This window comes from Oryctolagus cuniculus, chromosome 17 (assembly GCF_051225735.1).
Source record: "Oryctolagus cuniculus isolate XC-2025 breed Fujian yellow rabbit chromosome 17, ASM5122573v1, whole genome shotgun sequence".
NCBI classification, from domain to species: domain Eukaryota; kingdom Metazoa; phylum Chordata; class Mammalia; order Lagomorpha; family Leporidae; genus Oryctolagus; species Oryctolagus cuniculus.
Genome location: NC_142883.1, coordinates 1,444,352 through 1,464,191, shown reverse-complemented (window position 1 = coordinate 1,464,191; position 19,840 = coordinate 1,444,352). Strand labels below are relative to the sequence as shown.

The window sequence follows — 19,840 nt, the reverse complement described above, 5'->3', positions numbered from 1 at the left end:
TCTCCCTCCTCCAGGGTCCCAGCGGCCCTGCGCCTACCCCTTCCCCGACCCCAGGGTGCCCCTTCGCCCAAGGGTCTCAGGGCCTCCCCTCCCCTAGAGCCCTCCCTCCTCCAGGGCCTCCCGCTCCTCCCCCAGTCGCTCCCCCTCCCCACCTGACGGACTCACCGGCCGCCGCCACACCAGCCGCGCGGTCCGGCGGCCGACCGACTCCCGGCGCCCGAAGCCCGCCGCTCCACGCGCCACCGCGCTGAGCCGCCTCCACGCGCTCTCTCCCCCCTCCTTCTGCTCCTCTTCCTGCGCCGCCCCGCCCCCGCCCCCGCCCCCAGCCCGGCTGTCACACGGGCCCCTCCGGCGGCTCCCAGGGCCCCGGCCCGCGCCGCGCCTCCGCCTCCTCCCCCGGGAGCGACACGGCCGCCGGCCAATCGTTGCCGGGACTCAGCCCCAAGTCTCCGCCTCTCATCCCGCCCCCCTCCTCCATCTCCGGAACCCGCCAATGGGAAGGGCGGCGCTGGAGCGGGGCCTGGTGGTTGCCTAGCAGCGGCGGGGCTGGGCGGGGGCGGGCGGCCGGGGGCGGTGATCCGGGCGCAGCGGGGGCGGGGCCCGGGGGCGGGACCTGTGGCGGAGGGCGGGGCATGAGGAGCTATAAAAGCGGCCGCCGCCGGGCGCCGCGCTCCGTGGTCCGGGTCTGCGCGCTCCCCCGTCCCGCTGCCGCCGTTGCTGCCGCCGCCGCCGCCGCCGCCGCCCGCGCCCCCGCTCCGGTCTGTGGTGCAGCGGGGACCCAGCACCATGTCGCTGTCGCGCTCGGAGGAGATGCACCGGCTGACGGAAAATGTGTACAAGGTGAGCCCCCGAGCCGGCTGCGGAGCCCCCGGCCAGATCCTGGGCGCCCCGGGGTCTTCCCGGCGCGGCCGCTGGAGCCGCAGGGCGGCGGGCGCGGCGAGCCGGCGCGGGCGGTCACAGGTAGTCGCGCTGCCCGGAGCCCCTCGGCCGCCGCGGCGCGCGCCGCCCGAGTTCCGGCCCGGGCGGGCGTCCCCGACGGCGCCGCCCGAGTGCCCGGGAGCCCGGAGCCGAGCTGGGATCACGGCCACGCGCGCCCCGGGGCACTTTCTCCCGCCGGGCGGCCGTGGACGGCGCCGGCGTCTTATGTAAGCGCGGGGGAGCGCACCTGTGTGGGAGGCCGGCGCCTGCCTGCGCCGCCCGCCCCCGGGCGCGGGGCCTCCCCGTCCGGAGCTCGGGCTGCGCCGCGGTGCGGGGGCCCGGCGGGGGCGGCCGCGTCGCCCGCTCCAGCCCGCGGAGCAACAGTGCGCGCTGGCGCCGCGCGCGGCGGCGGGCCTGCGGGCCGTGGCCTGCGCCTCCCCTGGGGCGGGTCCAGGCCGGGGCGGGCTGGGGGCGGGGGGCAGCCGCGCTCCCTCCCGAAGCCATGTTGGAGCCGCGGAAGGGGAGCAGCCCTCGGGGCTGGCGCTCGCGTCACGCAGCCGCCGTGGCACGCGTTGCCGTGTGCGGGCGAGCGCTGTCGAGGGAGGGCGGGTTCCGAGCCGCTAGTCGTGAGCGCCGCGGCGGCCGGGGGCCGGAGAGGGTGCGCGGCAAGGCTCTCCCGTGGCTCCTGGCTCAGCTCTGCCGCGAACTTCCGCGGGCAGGGCCGAGGGGAGCGTGCGTGGCTGTGCTGCGGGGACTCCCACGGGCGCGCTCAGGAAAGCTGCGGTCCTGCTGGGAGGAGCCGCCGAGTGCGCGGGGTCTCCCTGGGGTCCCAGCCCGCACGCAGGCTCCGGTCAGCTTCTTGGAGCAGCGGGTCAGTCGCGGGTCACCTGTCATGTGGACGGGTGGCCCCGAGGAGATCCGGTTTTGCAGGGCGGACACAGGCGGCCCTGGTGTGTGTGGCGGCCGCTGGACGGGGCTGGTCCTGCCAGTGGGTGGCTCTTCCTGCGGCTCCGGGGACGTGCTGCCTTCAGGGGCCGTGTGGGCCGCCTCTTGGCGTCTTGTCACCGGGGCGCTCGCCGGGCCGCGGCAGTGCCGGTACCGGTCGGGCGGCTTCGGCTCGTGGACCAGGCAGACGTCCAGCGCGAGAGGAGGTGCAGTCAGGAGACCGGCGAAACCTCCCGGTGCCGCCCGGGCGGCCCAGCCAGTCCTGCGTGCCGTGCACTGCAGGGTCGCCGCGGCTCGGGGCCCTCGCGGGGGCTGCTGCCCGCCCGGGGGTCTCCGGAGGGGCTGGGATGTGGCCTGCTCAGCCCGGCTGCCGGCTCTGGCTGCGGCGCCTGGACTGCGGCTCCGGGTGGTGTTTGCCTTGGCAGAGGCGCCTGTCCTTGGCCTGCTGATTAAAAATGCGAGAATGAAATGTGCGGCTCAGAATTCCTCCCTGGAGGGAGCCGGAGCGCAGACTTTGACCCCGTTCCTGGCGGCTCAGCTCCCTCGGGAGCCGAGCCCTCGGGGAATTTCGCGGGCGGTGAAGGGGAGCAGAGCGGCGCGGCTCCCAGCGTGCCCTGAGCGCGGCGGCGCGCAGAGGCTGGGGGAGACGGGGAGGAGGGGATGGCCCCTCCCTTGGTGCCGGGGCAGGGCCGGGCACTCCTGGGAGGCACCCCTGGGCGGTGGAGGTCGGGCCCTAGCCTAGGCCCCCCAGAACCGCCGCCCCCCGTGTCTGCAGTCCACAGCCGGCCCTTGCTCCTGGAGGTGCCTGCAGACACGGTCGGGGGGCATCTCCGGTCTTGCCCTTCAGGCGAAGCCCTGGCTCCCATGGGACATGGTGACCCTCGAGCCTGTGTCCAGGGCCCCAACTCTGTCACCAGCATGCGGGAGCTGGGGGGCCGGAGCCCGTGGTGCACACAGCCGGCCGTCACCGGAGCCCGTGCGCACACCCCTCCCCGTGCTGGTGCCACAGGGATCTTGGGGCTGGGCTCTGGTGAGACCGCAGGCCCTGGGTGCCAGGGAGCCGGCTGCCGGGCCCCGCCCTCCTGCTGCCGCTCCCTCACAGGGGCGTTTTGGGGAGCTCTCCGCTGACCTGGGACGAGACAGAGGTCGCGGGGGCGCCCCAGCTTCCTCCTGCAGCAGCTCAGGCCCCATCTGGGGGCGAAGGGGGGTCCCTGGCACCAACCTGGAGTGGTTGTGGAGCAGCCGCAGCCCTGTGCCTGGTTGTGTGTGTGTGTGTGCACGTGTGTGTGCTCACATGCGCCGCACTGCGTGTGCGTGGATGGTTGGGGGGGGCATCCTGTGGAGCCGGGGCAGCTGTCACCGGCCCAGCGGCCTGCACTGCCCCCCGTCCTGGGTGTTGTGCCCGCCCTGCCCCAGGGCCGCGAGGGCAGCTCTTAGTCGTGGTGACCCTGAGCTGAATCGGCTGAGGCCGTGTGCGGTGGATCCGGGCACGGCTTTGCGAGCTTGCGTGCGGGCAGCGTCTGCGGGCGGCGGTGACCGGCAGTCCCGGAGGCACCCACAAAGCAGGCGTGGCCGTCTGGGGAGTTCCCGGCTGCGCTGTGCCCTGTCCCGTCCCGGTGGGTCTTGTGTTGAGCGTGTGTCCTTGGGTGCAGGGCTCAGCTCGGCTCACGGGGCTGTACTGAGGCCGGGGGGGGGGGGGGGCTGGGCAGATGCCCTGGGAGCCGAGTTCTCACCTGTCCCAGCCCAAGGTGTTGGAAAGTCCGGGGCCCACTCGCCCCAGCAGCACTGGCCGGGCGGTAGGGAGGGCTGGCGTGCGGCCTGGCGGTGGTGGGGGTGGGGACAGCTCCTCCCGATGAGGCCGGCTAGGGAAGCTGAGGCACAGCCCACGCTTCTCCCCAGGCCGTGAGCTGTGGGCGATGGGTGGTGCTAGCCGTCACCTCTCGTCCCCGCTCCGTCGTCTGCCTGCTGGCTGATCTGGACTGGCACCGCCTGTGGCTGCCATCCCTGGGTGGGGACACCCCGGCAGGGCGCAGTGTGGGGGCGCCTGGGCTGGGCTGGCTCCTGCCCTCTTTCTTTGGCCTGCGGGTGCACCGGGCCAGGGCTCGGCCCCGCACCGCGTGGAGCCTGCGCTCAGGCTGCTGGGCTGTCAGCCTCCCGCACCGCCCGCCCCGGGCTCCGCTGGCAGCTACAGCAGGCGAGGCCTGAGCCGGCACCCTCCTCCGCCGCTCTCCCACCTCCCCCGATTCACGCCATGTGTGCCGCTGGGAGGTGACCGCAGTGGCATGGCTGTCTGCACTGTGCCCGCAGGGCCCCAGGGAGGCCGAGCCGGGTGACCGGGCTTCTCCTCGCCACACGTGTCCCCGAGACCCGGGTTTGCTAATTGCAGCCCTGTGTGCCGGTGCCGCAGGCATCGCCCGTGCCACGAGCTGCACAGGCGCGCTGGCCTGTTCCTGGGTTCCAGAGCCCTCGGGCTGGGACGGCCTCCCTGCCCTGGCCAACCCGTTCTGCCGGCCTCCCTGGGTGCCCCCGTGAGCCCCCAGTCCCCAGCCGGCAGCCGCGCTGCGTGCTGCGCTCCGGGGGCTCCTGGCGGGGCCGTCACCGAGGGCACAGGAGCGGCTGCGGCTCGGAGTCCTGCCACCCAGGGGTCACCGTGGGCGCCAGAGCAGGACCAGGGGCTGTGGCTGTCGGAGCGTTTGTGCCTGACCCCCCCCACACACACACCTGGAGGTGACCCCGACTGCCTTGGCTCCTCCCCCAACTCACGCTGCGGGAGCCTCAGCTGCCTGCTCCAGTTTTGGTCACCAGCCACGCCTCGGAGAACCCTGTGTGGTCCGTGGGCTTCCTGCCAGCGCTGCCGGCTGAGTGGCCCGGCTGAGTCCTGCTCCTGGGGCCGTGGGCAGATGGCAGCGTGGCCCGAGGTCCCCGGGAGCTCTCCTCTGGCCCCGGCGCCTGGCCAGGGCTTGGTGCCGTCGGTTCCGACGTCTGCAGCTGTGAGCCCGGGACCCCGAGGACCCCGGCCTGCCCCACACCCGTGGGGTCCTGGGTGAGGGGACGACCCTGAGGCACCCTCGGTGCAGGCGGCCACAGCGTGGGCCTTGGAGGAGAAAAGCCGCCAGCCCGGACGAAGTGTTGCTTCTTGCTTAAATTCTTGTTTTCTGTTTGCTGAAATAGGTGTTTTTGCTGAAATAGGTGTTTTTGGCTCTGAAAGTGGAGCGTTAGACACACACGCGGTGACCGCTGGCACTTCCCTGAGCCGTCAGCGCACCTGGAAGCCGAGCTGCAGCCGAGGGCGGGGGCGCCCGCACCTCTGGGGCCGTGGTGGTGGGACGGTGCCCCGTGCCTGGCCAGGGCGTCCTTCCAGGCCGCGGCCACACTGGGTGCCGGCCCCGTGTTGATCAGACTACGGGCCGCCCGTTCCCACTCAGATGGCCCTTACGGGGTCTCCAGCCCGAACGTCCAGACTCGCCCTGGCTGGTTGTGCCCGTGCTGGGCGACAAGTCCACCCTCGCTGCATCGAGACGCAGGTGTCTGCCGCGAGGCGTGGGAGGGTGTCGTGGGCAGAACAGCTTCGCTGCCCCACGTGGGGTGGGCAGGCAGGGCTGCCACCTGGGTGACAGGGACCAGGGGCTCCGCCGGGAGCCACCTCCGGCCGGGACAGCCGTCTCTGGCAGAGGAGCCCTGGTGTCCCCTGCCACGGAGGGCGCCACCCCCGCCCCGTGCAGTCACCGTGCGCAGTGGTGGGTGGAGCTTGGGTGCTGCCCCTCCTGCCCTTGGGACGGCAGCCCCATGCCAGCAGCGGTCAGGCAGGTGGCCGGGAAGCCTGGTACCTGAGCCGGGACGCAGTCACCGGCCTCACCCTGGCTCCGGAGCGTCGGCCGCAGGAGCCGCAGGCTGCACCCTCACCCCTGCAGGCGTCGGTCCCTGTGTGGCCCAGCAGGGATCCCACCGGCCGGTGTGCAGTGCCTGTCCTGCGGTTCGGGAGTCTGAGGTTTTCAGTTCCGGGCCACCGTCTTCTCATTAGCGAGACAGTGGAACGCGTCCCGGCACGGAGCCGCACTGACCAGCGGCGGCCTGAGGGTGGGCGTCCTCGGGAGGGCAGGGGCCGGCGCTGGCCCCGGCCGTGCGTCCCGCCTGCCTGAGGCGGGGCGGGGCCGCCTCCCTGCCTGCTGCTCCCACTTCCTCTTCCTGCAGCAGAGCTGGGGGGTCAGCAGTGGAGCTGGCCCCTGGGCCGGCGGTCAGCAGACCCTGCCTCCCCGGCCAGTGCTGTCAGAGCGGGCGAGCCAGCCTCTCCACGCCGGAAGTGGGGGTGCCCCGGGGTGCCCCCACTCAGGCAGCCGTCAGTGCCACAGCCTGGCAGCTGCGGAGCTGGAGCCCAGTTCGGTGCCAGCGGCCCGGCTCCCCCAACCCCGCCCCCAGGCTCCCTCTGTGGCCCCGGGGCCTCTTCACCCCCTCCACCTCGGCCACCTCTGGAGACCCTGTCTGCAGACACGGCCGCACCCTGAGGGGCCGGGGGCTCCCGTGCTTGGGGGGGGGGGGCGGTTCAGCCGGGGGCAGCAGGACCCACGTGCGGCAGAGGCGCCGCCCTGGTTACTGAGGTCCGACCTCAGAGTAGCGACCCGTTTCCCGGCCCCTGACCTCATCGGGTCCCTGCCCTGGTGTCCTCGCAGGAGCGGCGGCAGATGCAGGCCTCAGCTCCGTGCTGACCACACATGGCCCAGTTGCCCCAGAAGGCCGAGTGGCAGCGAGAAGCCCTGTGGCCCAGGCCGGCGTTGTGGTGCGTGGCCTGTGGGGGGCGGGCAGGACGAGCCTCTGGAGGTGGCCAGGCCTCGGCCCCGCGTGCGGCCCCGGAGAGAGCTCTCCGTGGACGGACAGCGCAGGCCTGGCTTCCAGCGCCTGCCTGCGGTCCTGGGCCACCCTTGGACTCAGCCTTACCCAGCTGCTGCCGCGCAAGGCCCCAGGCGTGACGGTGGCCCTCGGACCTCATTGCAGAGGGGTCGCCTCGGCCAGAGAGCGCGGCCTCCCGGAGAAGCGTGAGGGGCGGGCGCAGAGGGGAGGGGCCCTGCCAGCCAGGTCTGCGCACAGTGCTGCCGCGCCGCCCCTGCTGCAGGGTGAGCAGGCTGAGCGCGGGTGTGGCGAGAACGGGGGCTTTCCTCGCGGCCACTTACGTGTTGAAGATTTATTTATTTATTTGAAAGGCGGAGAATCACAGAGGGAGGCGGAGGCAGGACCGCCAGGTCACTCCCCAGACGGCCACAGCGGCTGGGCTGAGCCGATCCGAAGCCAGGAGCCGGGAAGTGTCTCGGGGCCTCCCACGCAGGTGCAGGGGCCCGAGGACTTGGGCCATCTTCTGCTCTCCCAGGCCACAGCAGAGAGCAGAGCAGAGTGGGGCAGCCGGCACTCACACCGGCGCCCGCGTGGGGCCGGCACTGCAGGCCGCAGCTTTACCTGCTGGGCACAGCGCCGGCCCCTTTCAGCTACGCTGTGGCCTCGGGGTCCCCTGGCTGGGGGCAGGGCGGGCGGGGTGATGGAAGGAACCCCAGTCACGCTGCCCCCATTGCTCCTGACCACACACCTGGGTACTGTGCCGAACGCGGCACGTTGGGGCTTCCCCAGGGCGGCCACAGGAGCCACAAGCCAGAGCCACTGCCACAGGGCGGCTGCTCCTCGGCCTCTCACAGCTGCCCCGGCCAGCTCTAGACCCACCACGAGCCCCCAGGAGGGCTGGGCTGTGCCCTCTGCCCCACCCACCCCACACGCCCTGCTCGGGGTGGGCCCGCACCCTCCCTGAGGCAGGTGCCCTGTGTCCTGACGCCCAGCTCAGCCCCTGTTTGTGACCGGCTGCTGCTGGACTGGGGGCTAGCACCCACGGGGTCCCGTGGCCCGTGGGGCCCGTGGCAGGCAACCTGGCCCTGCACACAGTGACTCAGCCACAGCTTCCTTCCCTGGGCTGCTGGGGACTTTGGCCGTGGTTCCCCCGGCAGGCGGAGGGGCAGGGGCGGTGCCGAGCTCTGCTTGGTCTGTCCTGGCCCCCCCGCCCCCCCCGGCCTTTTTCTCCCTGAAGCTTCTGCTGTGTCCACGCATTTGCCGTTAGCGTGTGGGGAGTCTCACCTCCCTCCTGCTGTGACCAAGTAGGATGCAGCATGGGGCCGCCTCCTCCAGGCAGCCCCTGGGCACTCACTGCACTTGTGGGCTTGGTTCTCTTCGCTCGAGAAGGGTCCCCGGGACGGACGTCCCAGTTTTCGGAGGGGTGAGAACCGTTCCCCTCGCCGCCCTACTCCACAGCCCGGGAGCAGGCTGCTGGTGCGGGAGGCCAGCTGCCCTCCTGCAAGCCCCCTCCTCGCCGCTCGGGGACAGGGCGTGTGGCCTCAGGACACTGCCCCCGCCCCTCCTGCGGCTCGGGCCTGCAGACCCATCCCACCTCCCGACCCTGGGAAGCCACACGTTCTGGACGGGGTCTGGCTGGGGGGCACAGACAAGAGCCATGGGGTCCGTGTCTGTGCGCGGCCCTTACGCCTGGGCTGTGGCCCTCGGGGGACTGCGGCTGCTCCAGAGCTGGCACGGGTTCCTGCCGCCGTCAGGACAGGTGGCGGGTGAGCGGGTGGCGCGCTGGCCTCTGGGGAGCTGGAGCGAGTGTTCTCTGGGGCATCCAGGGAGAGCGGCGAGGGGTCTCCCGTAGGTGGCAGGTTGCCCTGGGCTGGGCGTGCAGGGGGGGCAGGAGCGAGGTGCCAAGCTCACCCTCCTCCCTGCCGCTGCGGGAACGTGGCCTCCCGGGCGTCCCGGCGGGGAGTGGGCCAGTGTGGCTGTGTGGTCAGCCCGGGGCTGGGGCCAGGACTCTGAGCCCTGTCAGGCGTGGCCCCACTGACCCCCTGAGAGTCACTCAGTCTGGAAAACGGGACCGAGACCCCGGGGACAGGCTGTGAGGGTTCAGGGCGACATGGGGGTCCCCAGGGCCGCCCGGGCCGTGCTGGTGCCGCCGCGGCACCCGTGACAGCGCGTGGTGGCGTGCACTCACCGTGATCCGCCTGCCGCAGTCGTGTAGGACGGGCCGGAGTGGGCGGGCGCCCAGCCCCAGCCAGGGCTCCGTTCTGCAGGTATCGGCGGCTCTGCCATTGCTCCCCGAGCCGGGGGCGGGCAGTCGGGGCCTGGCCATGGACGTGCAGTTGCAGCCGACGCCGAATCAGTTTTGTCGAGGGCCGGCCTCTGCGTCTGTGCTTCTGTGCCCGCGCCCACCCACCCAAGAGCACCTGCCTGGGCGGGGCCTTGGGTGTCAGTGGCTCCTCCCAGCAGAGCCGGCTGTGGGGCTGATGGCGCTGCCGGAGGGGCCGGGACCAGGTGTGAAGCCCCCGGGGGAGGGTGGGCCTGGGGCGAGCTCGGCCATCGTGGGCTGAAGGTGGGGGCTCGCTGGCTGGTTTGGGCATCTTTGGTTTCCTTCTGGGCACGGCCTGGTCAGAAAGATGACTGTGGGAGGCCCGGGCCAGCAGGGCCCCGGGGCAGGGGTGACGTCGCGGGCGCCGAGCCAGGGCTCCACAGAGGCGGGTGCTGCCAGCCAGGGTGCTGGCCTGGGGAGGCGGAGCACACTGGCCGCTGTGTGTCCTGGCTGGCACCCAGTGCCACGTGCACCTGCATTCCTGTGTGAACTCAGCGGTGTCACGTGGAGGGCGTGGCTCGCTGCCACCGGCTGCGGGGGAGGGGGGGCTCCTGTTCTGATCTCTCCTGCACCCGGGTGTCACTGGAGCTCAGGGCGCGGGTCCAGGTTCAGCCTCGTCTCCCGTCAGGGGCCTGTGGTGGGCACGGCCCCCCTGTGGGGAACACACACAAACGTCCACACAGGCCTGGCCGTGGGGACTCGCCTGCTCTGCTGTGGCGGGAGCTGTCCGGCCGCTGTGCACAGAGCTCGTGCGGCCAGCATCTGCCCCTCGGCCCCAGTCCCAGGTGCCCGTGGGGTTCCCTTGTCCAGAGGCCTGGCCTTGCTTCCCCCGTGCGTGTCCCCGTCACGTCCCAGCGCCTCTGTGCCGAGCACCAGGATCCTGGCCTGGCCGGGGCCTTTCCTTCCCAGGAGGGCCACACAGCCAGCTCGCGGGTTTCCCGGCGTCTGCCTGGCCCCTGGCCAAAATCCGGCCTCCTGGAGCAGCCAGAGGGGTCTGCGGAGGCGGCCACACTTGCGGCTCTGCCTTTTCCTCCCTGGCTCCCTGTGCTGCCGGCGTTGGGGGGCGGCTGCCCTGTGACCGCCCCACTCCCTCGGCAGTTCTCAGCACGCCAGCCTGCCCCGGGCACACCTTGGCCTGCTCGGGGCCCCGCGGCCGGGGGGGGGGGGGGCCCGTGGCATCCTCGGTATTGGTGGCAGGGCCGGGCGGCGTCCGCCCCCTCCTCAGGAAGGATCGGGCTCCCGGCACAGAAGCAGCCGGAAGGCTTCGGCTGTGGCCGAGATGGGGCCCCTTTCCAAGCCGCCGGGGTCCCCGCGGGCTGGGGCGGCTGCTGACAGTGTGTGCTCTGCCCGTGGCTGTCTCGTCTGGCTGCTGCTTGTGTGCGCCTGTTCACGCCTTGTAATTAAAACGTTTATTTGGCCTTCACAGTGGAATCTAACGTTGAGTCTGAGGGCTGCTGATGCTGGCACGAGCCGGCTGGCCGTCGGGCAGACAGATGGGAGCCTGCGGGATTATTCATAGCACGGGCCGTGGGGCGCCCCAGCCGGAGCCCACGGCTGGTACTGGGTGATTGACGGGCTGCGGGAGAGTCTGTGTGTGGCCGGCGGGGCCCTAAGGGGCGGCCAGCCCCTCACCACCAGCTCCCCTGCGCCCTGGGCTTGGCTTACCCCCATAGCGCAGGCGTGAACACTGAGGCCCGGGACAGCATTTGATGGGCAGTCTGCCTGGGTCCTGGTCCCCCGAGAACCTGGACTTGCTGCCCCGTGTGGGGCCCCCAACAGCCCAGGGAGGCCTGTGCCCGTGACGCCTTTTTACGTGTATATTATAAACGTATACGTCACGTATTTAATTTCCTGAAAGAAAGGCAGAATCACAGAGCAGGGAGAGAGACAGAGAGATCCAACATCTGCTGATCGATTTACTCGTCAATGCCCGCTGCAGCTGGGGCCGGTTGCGGCTGCGGTCGCGGCTGAAGCCAGGGGCTGGGGCTCCATCCGGGTCTCCCTCGTGGGTGCATTGTCCGCTGCCTTCCCAGGCGCCTTAGCGGGGAGCCAGATGGGAAGTGGAGCAGCCGGGACTCCAGCCGGCCCTGCTGTGGGCAGTGGCTTGACCCGCTGTGCACGGCGCCGGCCCCCACAACGCCGTGTCTCTCTCCTCTCTTCCTCCAGACCATCATGGAGCAGTTCAACCCCAACCTCCGCAACTTCATCGCCATGGGCAAGAACTACGAGAAGGCGCTGGCAGGTACGGCGGCACCCGGGCCGAGCAGGGTCCCCGCCCACAGGTGGACGTGGTCTGGCCGGGTTCCAGCAGGAGGAGGCCTTTGGCTCCGGGAATAAGCCCCGACCTGGTGTGGGTGCCTGTGAGCCGTCACGGTGTTGGCATAGGCTGGTCCTATGAGCCACAGCGGTGAGGCCAGCGCTGGTGACAGCTGGGGCAGGGGTCTGGCCTCAGTGTCACCGCCGCCTGTGGGGTTGGTGCTTGCGGGAGGGCCCTGGGGCCGTAGCGGCCCTGAGTTGGTCTCTCAGAGGGCGCAGGCGGCTGCTGTGGCTGTGCCAGGCCCACCCCCGCTGGGTGCATCCGGCTCTCTCCCTCGCCACAGGACCAACTGGCTCCTGCCCGGCCGGGTCCTGCTGGGCCTGGCCCCTGCCCGCGTCCTGAGTGCGCACCACTCCCCGGCCGGCCCCGCCCCGGCCCCCGCCCTGGGCGGGCTTTGTCCCGAGCTTTCAGGGCCTGGCGGCGGGCAGGGCCAGGCGGCTCGGCTCCTGGGCACCCTCGGCCCCTTGGGGAGCTGGCAGACGGGCCTGGCCTGGGCGGGAGGGATTGTGCGGCCACTGCGGGTCTGCCCTGTCCAGCGGGGCCGAGTGTCTCCTGCTCATGCCTGCAGGCTCCCTGGGGCTGCCCACGGGCGGCTGGCCCTCAGAGTCGCAGCCCCGGGGCCCGGGGCACCTGGGACACAGAGGCTCGCTTGCCGTGGACACGGCTCTGTCCCCTCGGGGTCGTGCGGAGCAGCCCATCAGCCTGCGGGGTCTTCCTCCGGCCAGCGGCCCCTCAGGGCAGCACGCCCGCCGGGGCCTGGCCTCTTGGTGCCCTGTGCGTGTGTGAGGAGGCCTGATGAGGAGGGTCACCGCAGGAGGCGAGGCCTGGCCTGGCGGTGGGCAGGTGGGCGTGGAGGGCCCGAGCAGGCGGCCCCGGCCCTGGACGGTCAGCTCTCCCCAGGATAACTTGTGTCCACGCCCTTTGGAGGCAAGCAGCCGTCACGCTGCCCAGCTGGGCGCAGGTGGCATGGGCAGCCCCGAGGCCGGGATGGAAAGTCCCACAGAGGCTCCACCCACGGAGCCGGCGAGCTGGTGCCGACCGCGACGGCTCCTTTCCTGGAAGCCGCACCTGTGGGGTGCTGAGTGGCCTGAAGCCTGGGGCTTTTCTGACCCCTGGGACGGCTTCCTGCCCAGCGGCCCCGCAGCCGGGGGAGTGGACACGACGCTGCTTCCTGGGCCGTGGGCGCTGGGCCCACGTGGATTTGTGCTCTCGGCTCCCCCAGGAGCCCTGGCAAGGATGCTGGGCCTTCGCTGCCTCTCCCTGTTTCCCGGCTCGTCCCGCGGTTGGTGTCAGGAGCCCTGCAGGCGGCAGCGGCTACGCGTCAGGCCCCCAGGACCCGGCCCGTGCCGCAGAGCGAGTCTCGTGTGATCGGAACCATAGAATTAAAACATGCCGAAGCCCCCAGTGACGCCCCGGCGGGCCCTGCGGCGAGCAGGCGGGAGGTGTCCTCGCACACGGGCAGTGCCTGCCCTGTGGCCTGTGGGGGCCGGGGCTCCTTCCCGGGCAGGAGCCGAGAGGGCCACGGTGCACCCAGGGGAGGCAGCGGGGACCCCGAGTTCTTCCAGGGGTCCCGGCAGGCACTGGCTGCTCACCCCCACCCTGCTGTGGCCTCTGTCCCGCTGCCGTCGGCCCCCTCCAAGCCCCAGCGACCCCCTCTGAGGCCTGGAACCCTGAGAAGCGGCCCTCCCTTCAGGGTTGGCTGGGAGACCCCCGGGGGGCAGCTTCCCCCCGCCACCTGGGGGCGCTCCTGCCCACGGCCGCCCGTCTCCCGGGGGCGCTTACAGCCGTGCTCCCCCGCCCGCTGCTGCAGCCTGAGCACCTCTGGACCTGCCTGGGCCCGGGAGGACACAGGAGACCAGGTCCCTCGCTTCCGGCCGTCAAGGCTGGGACGGCTTCGAGGGTCTCGGCCCCTGTGACGGAAGTGACCGCCCCTTCTCTCCCTCACAGGGGTGACGTTTGCTGCCAAAGGCTACTTTGATGCCCTCGTGAAGATGGGTGAGCTGGCCAGCGAGAGCCAGGGCTCCAAGGAGCTCGGTAAGACCCGGGGTCCGGCACGGAGTGCGCCATCCCGGCAGCTGTCTGTTCCCTGTGTGGTCCTCTGGTGGGGGGGTAATGGTTGATTTAAATGACTGTAGCCATCTGTGGGTGCTCCCAACAGCCTGGGCTGCTGCTGGAGCTCGCGGGACCCCGCCCTGGTGCGCACACTAGGGCAGCGGGCAGAGCCCACAGGTGTCCAGGTATCCAGGGCAGGACGTGGGCAGCTGGCACCAGGACTCCTCTGCAGGCTCTGAATCTGGGGTGGTGTGGCGTGTGCGGGGTCGCTCCTGGTGAGACGCCGGGGTGGCGTGGGGTGGCTCCTGGTGAGACGCCGGGGTGGCGTGGGGTGGCTCCTGGTGAGATGCCGGGGTGGTGTGGGGTGGCTCCTGGTGAGACGCTGGGGTGGTGTGGGGTGTGCAGGGTCGCTCCTGGTGAGACGCTGGGGTGGCGTGGTGCACAGGGCTGCGCTCCGTCTGCCTAGGGCTCTGTGGCCGCGCAGGACAAGATTCCCGGTGCGGCCGGTGTTGCCAGGTGGGGGGCATGTGGCAGGCCCGGGGCGCCTGGTGGAGAAGGGGTGAGTCCACGCCCGCACCCCGCCTCTCCTGCTCTGGGTCTCCCCCGGGGCTGACACAGGCCCTTGTGCTGTCCGCTTGGGGCCACGAGCCTGAGCGCCGGCTCCCAGAAGCAGCCTCGGCGTCCCGCGTGTAACACGTGCTGGCTTGCAGTGGGAGAGGGCAGAGGTCAGGCCCGGTGGCTCTGGGGCTCTGTGGTCACCTCCGCCACTCCCTGTGAGGCCGCTGAGGGCCGTGGGCCGTGGAGTTAGGATTCCCGTGTGTCCGAGCAGCCAGGCCCCTGCCCAGGGAGGAGGGGAGGGGCCCTCTGTGTCGACGCCGTCGCTCACCAGCCCAGAATCGAGCTGCCGTAGGTGCAGAGCTCCGGGCCCCGCCCGCGGTCACCTTGGCTGGGCCGGACCTCCTGCGGCCCTGGGCTGCTGACTTCCTGGGTGTCTGGAAGGAGGCCCGTTCTTGGCAGCCCTGCTGCCTCCCGGGGGCCACCCCCTGCATTCGGCAAGCACTGAGCAGGAGCCCCGGGCAGCCCCTGAGAACAGAGCCCCCCGCTCAGCCTGGGTGGTGAGCGGGACGGACGTGGTGGGGGCTGAGCAGAGCCCCCCGCTCAGCCTGGGTGGCGAGCAGGACGGGATGTGGTGGACGGCGAAGGCTGTGACTGGTGACAGTGGCTGCGGTTGGCTCGGGGGCCCCACTGGGCCTCCCTGGGAGCTGCAGAGTTTGGAGAAGGGCCGGCTTCCCGACCCCATCCGCGGTGTCACTGGGTGCTCTGTGTGTGTGTGCGCGTGTGTGTGTGCGCGCGTGCATACGAGAGAGAGGGAAGGGACATTTTTTTAAAAGATTTATATTATTTTATTTATTTGAAAGACACACAGAAGTAGAGACAGGCAGAGAGGTCTTCCATCCGCTGGTTCACGCCCCAGATGGCCGCAACGGCCAGAGCTGCGCCGATCTGAAGCCAGGAGCCAGGAGCCTCTTCCGGGCCGTCTTCCACTGCTTTCCCAGGCCACAGCAGAGAGCTGGATTGGAAGAGGAGTAGCCGGGACTCGAACCGGTGCTCATATGGGATGGCGGCACTCAGGCCAGGGCTTTAACCCGCTGTGGCCCAGCGCCGGCCCCGAGGGGGCGTTTTCTTCCCTGAGGAGCCAGGAAATGCAGGCCTCGGGGGACCCGCAGTGCTGGGGGGAGTCCTGGGGGTGTGGGGGGGGGTGCCTGGGCTCCGACGTGGGTCGGGGAGTGGTCCCACAGAGGGCAGCCAGGTGCCGGTGGGGGGTGACTTGTGGTAGCGGGCCACACAGGTCACCCTGAGCGGGCATGGCGCCATGATTCCGCAGCCTTCACGGCGCGCACAGCCGTGAACCCTGCACCCACGCCGGCCCTGGCAGCCCGTGGATCCCACTGTGGCGGTGTGGCCTTCGGGAACGGCTGCTCTCGCCAGCGGCCGGGGTGCGTCCTGCCGTGGCACGTGTCGGGGCTCCACTCCCCTTGTGGCTGATGGGCACGTGCCATCGGGACCACGTTCAGCCCCGTCAGCTCACACGCGTGTACAAGCATGTTTGCATACGTGTTGAATACGTGTGTACTCCTAGGAGTGGACCGGCTGGGTGGAGAGGTCAGGTGAGTCTTTTTAATGTGTAGAATGTGTGTTGTTTGAGAGGCAGAGAAACCGAGGCAGGCGGAGCTGCCGCCTGCTGGTCCCCCACCCAGGCCTGCAAAGCTGGGGCTGGCCGGGGCCTGGCGCGGGACCCCGCGGCCCCCGGGGAGGGCATTGGCAGGAAGCTGGCGTTTGGAGTGGGTGACCCACGCGGCGCCGTCACCGCTGTGGCAGATGCCGGCGCCGCCCGTGCGTCTCGACAGGCAGCGCCCGCCGTTGCTGCCTCTGCTGAGGATTTCGGTTTGGATGCGTTCTTCCCGGCGGAGGTCGCGGTTGAGCCTCGTACTTCCGTCTGCCGCGCCGGGCGTAACCATCCGCCCTGTGTTCGCTCCGCGGTCCTCGCGGCTGAGGCGCACGGTGGACGATGGTGGCTGACTTTGCAGCTCTGCTGGGGTAGGTTGGGGTGCAAGGGGAAGCCCCTGCCCCCAGCAGGGCCGCGAGCTTGTCCGTGCCCCCCAGGCCCCGGGCCCCCTCCCCGGCCCCAGGCAGCCCTGCCCGCACCGTCCAGGGTGTGCAGCCTGTGGCTTTGTATGAACAGGATCCTGCGGGGTAGCCGCCCTCTCCGCCTGCTGCCGTCGGTCCGTGTGATCGTCCACGTGGCCACGTGGGGCAGCAGCCCGGGGTCTCGGGGCGAGCGGCGTCCTCGGGGCGGGGGCGCCGGGTTGCTCTGGGGGCCTGTGGCAGAGCGTTCGGGTGGCTGGCGTCTGCCGTGCCCGTGCCGGCTGCCGGCCCCTGCTCGAGCCTGTGCCATCACCCCCTGCAAGCTGCAGGTGCGCGTCCTCGGCCAGTGTGCACCCCCAGGTTTCCCTCCTGCCTACGCGGCCTTCCGTGTTGTGTGTGTGTGTGTGTTTTTGTTTTTGTTTTTTTTTTGACAGGCAGAGTGGACAGTGAGAGAGAGAGACAGAGAGAAAGGTCTTCCTTTGCCGTTGGTTCACCCTCCAATGGCCAGCGCACCGTGCTGATCCGAAGGCAGGAGCCAGGTGCTTCTCCTGGTCTCCCATGGGGTGCAGGGCCCAAGGACCTGGGCCATCCTCCACTGCACTCCCGGGCCACAGCAGAGAGCTGGCCTGGAAGAGGGGCAACCGGGACAGAATCCGGCGCCCCGACCGGGACTAGAACCCGGTGTGCGGGCGCCGCAAGGCGGAGGATTAGCCTAGTGAGCCGCGGCGCCGGCCCGTGTTGTGTTTTTAGAACAAAAATGGTTGGTTTTTTGTTTGTTTCATTTCAAAGATGTATTTGAAAGGCAGAGCTACAGAGAGAGGGAGAGACAGATCTTCCATCTGCTGGTTCACTCCCCAGATGGCTGCTGTGGCCAAGGCTGGGCCAGACCGAAGCCAGGAGCCAGGAGCTCCTTCTGGGTCTCCCACGTGGGTGCAGGGGCCCGGGCACCTGGGCCGTCTTCCACCGTCTTCCCAGGGAGCTGGGTCGAAGTGGAGCAGCTGGGATTTGACCTGGCGCCCACACGGGATGCAGGCACCGCCGCGCCACCGCTCCAGGCCCAGACGTCTGATGTCGACCGAGTCCCGCCGACTGCCTGTTTCCCGTGCTGCTTCCTGGGACTCTGGGGCGAGGACCCAAGGGGGGTCTGGCGGCGGCTCTGTTCTCCGGGTCGGTGGCTGTGTCTGCTTTGAGCTCCGCGTCCTGCGCTGGCGCCGGCCTCTGCTGCCAGCTGGGTCTGTGTCTCTGTCCGTTTGTGTCTTCTCCCTCGGGCCCACTCAGAGCCCCGTCTCCCTGCGCGGCCCCAGCAGCCGGGCTGTGCTCCTGCGGCCTCCCCGTCTCTGAGTCTGCTCTCGCCGTCCTTCCTTTCCTGCCCCGGTCCCTGGGCTGAGCGCGTGGGCATCTGCAGGGCTGTCGCCCTCCGGCCCCGGGCCTGGCCCGTCTGCGTGTCCGGTGGGCAGGGCCTGGGTTCACGGTGCGGGGCTCCCGCCGCCTCCTGCGCCGTGCCCCACGCGAAGGCCTCCATCCGCGTGTTCCTCTTTCCCTCAGTGGAGGCTTCTCCAGGCTTCTGGGGGGGTGGCAGCTTCCAAGTGAGGCCGGGACCCCGCCTTCCCGGGGGAGGGGGAGGCTCAGCTCCCGGCGGCCTCCGGGCGACCCCAGCACGGGGTGTGCTGAGGCGTGAGGTGCGCAGAGCCGAACTTTCTCGCAGCCGTGTGGGAAATCCAGAGACTACGAGGGAGGCTGAGTGTCCAACAGCCAGGGCCTTGTCCGATTCTGGGCCCGGTGCCCCGCGTGCCGGACACGGGAGGATCTGTGCAGCCGTTTGCATTCTGGCTCAGGTCCGTTCCACAGACACGTGACAGACCCATGTCACAGACACGTGACAGATCCATGTGTGTCTGGTTCCACAGACACGTGACAGACCCGAGTATCTCTGATTCCACAGACACGTGATGGACACGTGTGTCTCATTCCACAGACACGTGACAGACCCGTGTGTCTCATTCCACAGACACGTGACAGATCCGTGTGTGTCTGGTTCCGCAGACACGTGACAGACCCGTGCGTCTCTGGTTCCACAGACATGTGACGGACCCATGTGAGTCGTTCCACAGACACGTGACGGACCCGTGTGTCTCTGGTTCCACAGACACGTGAAGGACACGTGTTTCTCATTCCACAGACACGTGACAGACCCGAGTGTCTCATTCCACAGACACGTGACAGACCCGAGTATCTCTGATTCCACAGACACGTGATGGACACGTGTGTCTCATTCCACAGACACGTGACAGACCCGTGTGTCTCATTCCACAGACACGTGACAGACCCGAGTGTCTCATTCCACAGACACGTGACAGACCCATGTGAGTCGTTCCACAGACACGTGACAGACCCGTGCGTCTCTGGTTCCACAGACGCGTGACGACCCGTGCGTCTCTGGTTCTTTGATTGGCAGTCGAGTTTTCTGGTGGCTCTTGCTGTTCTGAGCGAGCGGCTCTTGGGGGGGGTTGAGGCTGAGCTCTCAGGGCTGAGTCCAAGCTCCTGGTCCCCCCCCCCAGCACGGCGGCCACAGCGGCCTCCCCCCCCAGCACGGCGGCCACAGCGGCCCCCCCAGCACAGCAGTCACAGCCCCCCCCAGCACAGCGGTCACAGCCCCCCCAGCACAGCAGGCACAGCCCCCCCAGCACAGCGGGCACAGCCCCCCCAGCACAGCAGTCACAGCCCCCCCCAGCACAGCGGTCACAGCCCCCCCCAGCACAGCAGGCACAGCCCCCCCAGCACAGCAGTCACAGCCCCCCAGCACAGCAGGCACAGCCCCCCCCAGCACAGCAGGCACAGCCCCCCCAGCACAGCAGTCACAGCCCCCCCAGCACAGCAGGCACAGCCCCCCAGCACAGCAGTCACAGCCCCCCCCAGCACAGCAGTCACAGCCCCCCCCAGCACAGCAGGCACAGCCCCCCCCAGCACAGCAGGCACAGCCCCCCCAGCACAGCAGGCACAGCCCCCCCCAGCACAGCAGTCACAGCCCCCCCCAGCACAGCAGTCACAGCCCCCCCCAGCACAGCAGGCACAGCCCCCCCAGCACAGCAGTCACAGCCCCCCCCAGCACAGCAGGCACAGCCCCCCCAGCACAGCAGGCACAGCCCCCCCCAGCACAGCAGTCACAGCCCCCCCCAGCACAGCAGTCACAGCCCCCCCAGCACAGCAGGCACAGCCCCCCCAGCACAGCAGTCACAGCCCCCCCCAGCACAGCAGGCACAGCCCCCCCAGCACAGCAGGCACAGCCCCCCCAGCACAGCAGTCACAGCCCCCCCCAGCACAGCAGTCACAGCCCCCCCAGCACAGCAGTCACAGCCCCCCCAGCACAGCAGGCACAGCCCCCCCCAGCACAGCAGGCACAGCCCCCCCAGCACAGCAGTCACAGCCCCCCCCAGCACAGCAGTCACAGCCCCCCCAGCACAGCAGTCACAGCCCCCCCAGCACAGCAGGCACAGCCCCCCCCAGCACAGCAGGCACAGCCCCCCCAGCACAGCAGTCACAGCCCCCCCCAGCACAGCAGGCACAGCCCCCCCCCAGCACAGCAGTCACAGCCCCCCCCAGCACAGCAGGCACAGCCCCCCCAGCACAGCAGGCACAGCTCCCCCCCCAGCACAGCAGGCACAGCCCCCCCAGCACAGCAGTCACAGCCCCCCCAGCACAGCAGGCACAGCCCCCCCAGCACAGCAGTCACAGCCCCCCCAGCACAGCAGTCACAGCTCCCCCAGCACAGCAGTCACAGCCCCCCCCAGCACAGCAGTCACAGCCCCCCCAGCACA

At 70.5% G+C, this 19,840-nt stretch overlaps 2 protein-coding genes across 7 annotated transcripts in view; one reads left to right on the top strand and one right to left on the bottom strand.

Annotated features, from left to right (window-relative positions):
• The first annotated feature begins 655 nt into the window (after positions 1–655).
• BAIAP2 (BAR/IMD domain containing adaptor protein 2) overlaps positions 656–19,840 on the top strand; it is a 64,638-nt gene continuing 45,453 nt past the window's right edge. For all 6 annotated transcript variants that reach the window (XM_070060182.2, XM_070060177.2, XM_070060179.2 and 3 more), the window contains exons 1-3: positions 656–840; positions 11,177–11,252; positions 13,275–13,361. In XM_070060182.2, coding sequence (XP_069916283.1) covers positions 787–840; positions 11,177–11,252; positions 13,275–13,361 — 217 coding nt within the window. In that variant the 5' untranslated portion in view covers positions 656–786. The remainder of the gene's footprint in view (positions 841–11,176; positions 11,253–13,274; positions 13,362–19,840) is intronic.
• Positions 15,142–16,586, bottom strand: LOC149121058 (uncharacterized). Its single transcript, XM_089318503.1, has one exon. The coding sequence runs from the start codon at positions 16,583–16,585 to the stop codon at positions 15,230–15,232; it is 1,356 nt and encodes a 451-aa protein (XP_089174629.1). The 5' UTR covers position 16,586; the 3' UTR covers positions 15,142–15,229.